Below are 7,772 nucleotides of genomic sequence, written 5' to 3'. Positions count from 1 at the left end.
TTCATTAAACAAGGAAATGCGTAACCAAAAACTGGGCGGATAAAAACGTAGTCACTAACCTACGGTCGTATTCTTGCCAATACAGCCGTCAGCTTCGTTGTTTTTCCTTCTTTTCCTAATGATTCCCAAATGAGGATAAACCCTGCGCCATTGGCAAAGACGAGCTGAACATTATCACGAGGTAGACATGTATTAGGAGTAACGAGATTTCTTACTAAAAATCAGACTCCACGCTTAAAACATCGAAACCAAAACGGATCGGCAAGTTCGTTCCTCGAAACAAAACCAAATCTACAGATTCCTCCTTCAGGAAGGGAAACAAAATCAGATCTACATATCTCAAGAACAACAAAACCAAAAGGTTCAAAAGAGAAGGAAAGGATTTTCACAGCGATCGACGTTTCTCACCCCCAAAGAATCCTTCGTTCTGCAGGCGATCGGGGGCCGGCGATCGGGAAATGCAGGGAGGCAGGGTTTCGGTTTAAAACAATCAGAGGCGGTGACGGGACTCTCGGAACTGCCGTTGATCGAGCCGAGGAAGAAGTAGTAGTGGTTTGCAATCACCGCCGTGAACGGGGGTGGGAAATTTTCCGCCCGTTCAAAATTTCAAATTTGGAGAAAATGGCGGACAAATATTTCGAGGCGGTGTAGCAGTGTTTTAATTTAAGAACAGTTAACCTAATAATTAGTTGCGAAAAATGGCCCCTGTAGTTTTATGATTTTCCTGATTTGGCCCCTTTATTTGAATTTAGTAATTAAGTTGTATTTTGTAACGAATTTTTTTTATTGCAATTTTTACATTTATTTTAAATTTTAATTTTTCCTATTTAAAATTTAGTTTGTTCCAAATTTATCACGTTATTTTACATTTAACACCTATGAAATTCGTTTTGTTTATAAGATATTTAAATTATGTAACAAGATAATATAATATTTAAAACATTTTGGTTCTAACTTAGAAGCTTAAAGACAAAAAAGGTTCGTATGTAAAAAAAAAATAAATTATTAAAAATAAAGTAAATATAATGACATTATCAGTTAGATCTGCCCACCCTGATCGGGTCAGTTAATGATTTAATGGATCGATTACTCGTTGATCTGGTTCAACGGTTTGGTTAAGAATTGGATCCCTAATGAATCAACGAAGATAGTTGAACAGCCAATTCTTTCATATTTATTTTATTTTAAAGTTTTTTATAATTTTTATTTAATAATATTTTTATGATATTAATGATATGGTTTAATATAAATTAACTTATTTATTTTACAATTTTTAATGCAAACTTATTTTACTTATCTATTAAAATTAATTTTTCAATATATTTATCTTAAATTTTAGAGTATTCTATCTTTTTATTAAAATTACTTTTTAAATATATATGTATTGAATTTTATAACGTGGAATTATTTTACTTTTAATTCATTAGATTTATTAATCTTATTTAACTCTTCTAATTACTCCTGGATCGTATTTTATCTTTTTATTTATTTAATATTGAATTTATCAAAATTATTTTGACTTATATCATATATCCAATAATAAATTTATCAAATATTATAATTTATTAAATAATAAAATTATATATATAATCAACACTATCAAACATATAAAAAAATAAAGATGATTTAGAATATAATATAATATTTATCTCAATTTACTCTGCTCTTGATTTTTTAGAAACTCAAACACTAATAATTGGATAAAAATTATAAAAAGAATCAAAGAAATTATAAAATGACACTATAGTGGTATTAGTTCATGCCGTAAAAGAGTTACAACCTCTACAAACGAAAATAAAAGAATTCATTGAACAACAATAACAATAACAAGATACTTGTAAAGATGATAGTAATAAGATGATATAATTGAAGTTATCAAATTTACAACTATCTCTACTTTCATTTTTGAAGGAAACAAAGCGATAATACCTTTCCATCACCAACAACATTAAACATCGTATGAAGTATTCTTTCATCGTATCGTGAATTGTTCTTCATCGGTATCGATCAATCAATGGTGTACATCCTTTTAATTTCATGTTTATCTCTTACATGGAATTTGGTCAAGATTCCAGTGGGGACATTTTGGGTATGTTACCCGTGAAGGGGCCTTTTGGTAATTTGGAAAAAGAGGGGTGCCTATATGATTAATACATAGATTAGAATTTCGGATCTTATTTTTCTTTATCGGGTTATCGGTCGACATTATCGGATCATCCATAAGAAGTCCATAAGGATAAGATGACGACCCACGCTGGACGTTCCCTGGCTCTCTCTTCCGTTCGTCATCGCCGTCACGGCCTCGACGAAGGCGGCGCCGATGCGTTCCCCAGCTTTCGCGCCTCCTCTTTCCTCTCTCTTCGCCCTCCCAAAACCCTGCAAACGAGCGATCCTGTTATTGCCGAAGAGAAATCGAAGCTTCCGGCTATCAAGATCGACGGCGCTCTGCCCGAGATGGCGTCCCTTGGCCATCTCAGCCGCACTCTCCCCTCTCGATCTGACCGAGGAGAACATAAGGCAGGTCCTGGTCGATGCCAGATCTGAGGCAAGTATCTCTTCCACCAAATGCTGTTCGATTAAGCAGATTCTATTAGCTTTTGTCCCCAAAAGTACATGTTCTTTCTGCAAATCTAGTGATTCGAGCCATTTTAGGGTTTGGTGGATGTGGTGATTCAATCGTATAAACAGTCTGTTTGTTAGTTTACTGTGATTCCGAGGCCTGGATTCTTATAGCCCTGCTCCGAAAAGTAGGCTGTTTTGGCAATTCTTGTAAGCTGCCCATTCTAGGGTATGCTGGTAGTGATATGAGGTGGCTCAGTTATAAGAACAGCTCGTTTGAACTTCGGAGTTTACCATGATCACTGGATGAACTTTATTTCACAATTTCAAAACTTTTCTTTTTGAAAGGAGCCTGAGACAGCTAATAACACAGTTTAGTAACTATCTATGTTGTTCTAATCCAGGTGTTCGACCCCTTTATTTCTATAAATTTTTACACCTTGACAATACATATATCAGTTGTCGATTGAGTATGTGTTTCCATTTGGAGTGTAGATATCCTGAGTGTTGATTTTTACCACAGATACAGAGAGGAGGACTATAGTGGGCGTTCAGAAGTGAACAAGGCAATGGCACAAGTGATAGTTCAAAGTGAATTTGAGTTATATCTGATCTACTAAGTAGCGTATATAACTTTGGGAATGGGTGCAATATTATTTAGATAAAATCTCACTTTGTCATTCCGGAGTTTACATATTTTTGTATTTCACCTCCTAGAATTTGATAATTTACAAATACCCTTAGCTTTGGCCTTTGTGAAGCCCTACGACTTTGCCCCTTTGCCTTGGCATCGTTAGGTCAGAATGATGCTCAATGGTAAAACTATACCATCTTTACCTTGTTGCAGTAATAGCCTTCAATAACAATTCGTCTTTGATAATTATCTTAACTTTGTGATGTTTAAAGGTAAAAATACCATGACTTTGCAAACATTATGGGGTAAACCATAATTTATCAAAGGCAAAATTTTCAATTTTCAATTTTTTTTGCAAAACCTACCATTCTGTCTATTGTCTTGATATTATTAGGTCAATTAGATGGTCAACGGTAAAATTATGCCATTTCTACCTTGGTGCAATAATAGCTTTTAATGTCCTCGGGACATGGTTGGGTTGGTTACTGCAGGACAGACTTGCTGCAGTGGGCAAGGGTCGAATCTCGATGGAGCCAAGACAATACCCTCCCTTGTAGTGGTCAACTGCAACTTCTCGATTTATATCCTCACAGATGATCGTGAAATCGACCGTGTGGAGCTACTGGGGTGATGGATTCCACTTTTTGTTGCAATAATAACCTTCAATAATAATTGGTTATTGATCATTATCTTTACGTTGTGATGTTTGGGGGTAATGGTACGACTCTAATTTTTCAACTTTTGCAAGGCGAAATGCAAAAGTTAGCAAACTTGGAAGGGGGCAAAGTGAATTTTTCTTCTTCATCTATTTATATTCTTGTAATACTTGTTTGAGTGATGGTTAATTAGGTTTTAGATAAATTTTTTTGCTAAGTTTGTTTAATTACATTATGCAGAATATGTTTCCTTCTTTGAGTAATTGTAGAACTAAAACTATGTCCAACACTTCTCTTTGTTTCAACATTTTTCAGTTTGGCCAGCTCTTCGATGCATCAGTTGGTATAACAGGTGAGGACGAAATTATACGGGCAGTGTATGTTTCATACAGTGTGAGTGACTCATAAAACTCATCAGGTGAAGTCGATCTTGCGGAACTAGATGGCCCTTTTGTGAAGATTAGGCTGAAGGGCAGATTTTGGCACAAGAGAAGCACAGTGTTAGATCGGATTAGTAACTATCTTAAAAACCGAATCCCGGTATGTTCGTCACAATATTCATCTCCGTCACAATATTCATCTCCATATGGCATCTACTTTTCCAGGATCTTAAATTCCAAAACTACATCGTTGTGTCCAAGTAGGAAATCCTTGAGGTTGACATAGAAGACGAGAAGCAACTAGATGACAGCCCAGAAAATTTTTGAGGTACTGTAAACCTTTTTTCATCTCATCATACCAAAGACTCAGTTGCTCTTTATCTCTCTTCGATGTTCAAAGGCCTATATGTCAACAAATTGATCAGCAATATAAAAAAAAAAAAATCAATTTATCTTTCATTAGATACTTTTAGGCAAGACTGTTCCACAGGAACTAAATGTTTTTTAACTAGAAAGGAAGATTTATGTCCATCCATTATCTGATTGAGCTGTAAAGTGATGGTGGTCTTCAGTTCACTAGTTTCAAGTGACTAAAGCAGTTCAAACAACTTTAAAAAGGATTTCCTTTGTTTTTTTTTCAAGTGAACATGAACATGAATGTTATATGCAGTGGCTACATTCTCCATTCAAAGCTGCTAATCCAGCTGAGCCAAGGTCGAGCAACAGAATCTACACCATCAAAATGCTCCAAAACGAAGGTTACCCTATTGAGTATCATCCATAGCTTTGCATAAACAACTGCTAACGACTCTGTTCTTTTGTTTATTTTGTTTTATATAGAAATGATTAAGACTTAATTGTTTAAGACCGCTATAAGAGGGAAAAGGGTTATGAAACTCAAATTTCACTTTCCACTATATTTACTTGGGTTCTGTTTATCTCTCGAGAGAGAAAGGAAGTGGATTTGGATACCACGGTGAAAGAACTGGTGCTATGAATTTGGGTCGATCAACCAACCTACCTTCCACCAGAAGTAAAGGAATGTAAGGTGGAAAAAATTCCAATAGAAAAACAGAGTCAGTCATACAGTGCCGATTAATTTTGGAGATGGACGACGGCTCTCTCCCATTTGCCCACTGCGTAAATTTGGAAATAGTCACAGTCCTGAATTGACAGGCTGACCTCTACAGTCCAATCCACCGCTTAGAGTTACCCGGATCCGAACCGGGTATTTTCATCAAAAACAAACACAGAAAATGAAAGGCAGGGAAATAATTCCCTTTAATTCTTTCAAATAATTTGATCACTTCTGTTTCAGATCAACACAATGTGTGAATACAATTTTAAAAAAATATCCATTCTATAGTTTGATGCATGATGACGATTAACGAATCAAAATATATGCATTCTATAGTTTGATGCATGATGACGATTTTAACGTATCAAAATAAGTACTTTCCTGCTAACCAATCAAGATGGATAAAAGATACAATTTGGTTGGAAGATTTGGAAGAAAGTTGTGTGACCCTTGTTCCAATATTCATTCCTTGCAATAATGGCATTCCCACAAGTCAAACTCGACTCAAATCATCTCAAAAGTTTATTCAAAACTATTTTGCAAGACACCTCGGTCTATGAAAGTTGGCCCCTTCTCTCAAGTGATGATCAAGTGATCTAGCTCCATGTATATAGATATTGGTATACGAATCTTTTGTTATCATTAAGGCGCGGAGACACGAGGAAGAGACGCCAAGTCTCCTTAAGCCCTCACCCGTGATAGAAATGGATGTATACTAAAAAGAAAGGCTTCAAGGAAGAAGTAGGAATGCAAGGGCAAATAAGAGCTATTATATTTCTTTTGCTTCAAAAATAACCTACAGCTTGTGAAAAAACTTAAGCAACTCGTCCCATCATCAAGCAAGAATGAGTTAATGTTCCCATGCTTGTGCATGGAACAAATGCTAGAGCATCTCAATATTTGGCACCAAGCAACTACCATTAGACTAGGGTCGAAAACCCATGTGAGATTATGATTTTATTGTTCTTAAATAAATAATCATATATCAAAATTTTTATTTATGGGCGCATTTGAGTTTCAACAATATAAATAGACGTTGTCAATTCTTAGCTAATTAACCTTAGCACACTTGTAATTATCGAGTGTTAGAAATTCAAATTTGTTTATTTCTTTCCAAACAAATATAAATGAGCCCATAACTCAAATGATGAAAGTCGTTCTCAACAATATCCGACAACAAACTTAAAGTAAAAGAGAAGCTTATGGTTCAAGCATCAACATCAACAGGCATCTCGGCTACATGCCTTAACCACAACAATTTGATGAGGAATATACAGATCTCTCAAATCAACTCTATACAACATTATATCACAATAATTATGACAAATTAATTTTAACTCTATACAACATTATATCCCTAACATCTTCAGCTTCATTCGACTTAACTCAATAGCCATAAAATTTCAAAGAACTTAATTAATTTTAACTTATATAGACAAAAAAAAAATCATCTTTGAATCTGCCCATATTATTTACCAAATCAGGATTAGTTAAACTTAATTATTCCCTTATGGTAGTATTATTTTATTTATTTATTTGTTTAACCTTGAACACCCATCAAAGTATTATATCTAATGTGATTTTATTTTATACTCCACTTTACTACACTATTAATTTTAGGTGTCGCTCAAAAAAGGATTGATCGTACCATAACTTATGTCAAATGTAATAATTGGCTCATGAGCATAGTTCTGAAAATTGGACTCATCTGTCGGTTGTTATGAATTATTTACACAAGATACGGATAGAATTTTATCAAACATGGAGAACCGATTGGTTGGTAGAAACTATATTGGTATTATTATTCTTTCAAAAAATTCTAAATATATATTTATCTATTCAAATATTGGATGGGTAAAATTGCTTTTCAATAATTTTAACATGACAATGGCTAATAATAGAGATGGACAAAGAAACTAATATATCAAAAAATCGAACTAAACCACCTCAAAAAGTCATTTTTTAATTAAAAAAATAGGTAGCTTTTGGGATTCAATATTACAGGATTTAAGGCGAATTTTCAAGTTTTTTTAATAAAATCCAAAAAATGACATGAAACCATATTATATAATGTGTCATATATTTTATATAATTGTATGTTATATTAGCAAATATATAATATTTGATTAACTAACAATCTAGTTAATTTACAGTAGTGTAGTCATAGCTTTGTCAATTCCTCTTCAACAATCTGAGTTCCTACTGTCTTCCACAATTTTACAAATTAATGAGATTGATCAATTTGTTTTCATCATCTATCTTGGCTATCTTCTCTTGCCTCCTTTTTCCTTCGTCTATTTTCCTTCCAAGACTTCTATTGTCTTCTACAATATCAAGAGAACATTGTTTGGCGTTTGCCCCTTTTACACATCTCTTTAGCGTCCCCTCTTCAATGATATTTTCATGATATTGTTGTTTTCATCTTTCCTCACTTCATCGTCTTTTCTTTTACATTAGCAACATAA

The 7,772-nt window shown here is 34.1% G+C and overlaps 1 protein-coding gene across 1 annotated transcript; it reads left to right on the top strand.

Moving 5' to 3' along the window:
* The first annotated feature begins 2,272 nt into the window (after positions 1–2,272).
* Positions 2,273–5,119, top strand: LOC141848029 (uncharacterized). Its single transcript, XM_074736142.1, has 5 exons — positions 2,273–2,545; positions 4,165–4,201; positions 4,268–4,389; positions 4,494–4,557; positions 4,900–5,119. The coding sequence occupies exons 1-4, from the start codon at positions 2,321–2,323 to the stop codon at positions 4,554–4,556; spliced, it is 447 nt and encodes a 148-aa protein (XP_074592243.1). The 5' UTR covers positions 2,273–2,320; the 3' UTR covers position 4,557; positions 4,900–5,119.
* Positions 5,120–7,772: the final 2,653 nt, after the last annotated feature.

The sequence above is a fragment of the Curcuma longa genome, chromosome 16 (genome assembly GCF_044706935.1).
Source record: "Curcuma longa cultivar G26 ecotype Majalengka, Jawa Barat chromosome 16, ITB_CL_G26_1.1, whole genome shotgun sequence".
Classification (NCBI taxonomy): Eukaryota; Viridiplantae; Streptophyta; class Magnoliopsida; order Zingiberales; family Zingiberaceae; genus Curcuma; species Curcuma longa.
This window is presented reverse-complemented; position numbering and strand designations above follow the sequence as displayed.

What these genes read in the sequence shown, in the direction of transcription:
- LOC141848029 (XM_074736142.1), top strand. Translation starts at nt 2,321, where the DNA reads ATGCGTTCCCCAGCTTTCGCGCCTCCTCTTTCCTCTCTCTTCGCCCTC. An exon ending in TGGTCGATGCCAGATCTGAG is followed by an intron (nt 2,546 to 4,164) that starts GCAAGTATCTCT and finishes AACATTTTTCAG; the next exon opens with TTTGGCCAGCTCTTCGATGC. An exon ending in ATCTTAAAAACCGAATCCCG is followed by an intron (nt 4,390 to 4,493) that starts GTATGTTCGTCA and finishes GTGTCCAAGTAG; the next exon opens with GAAATCCTTGAGGTTGACAT.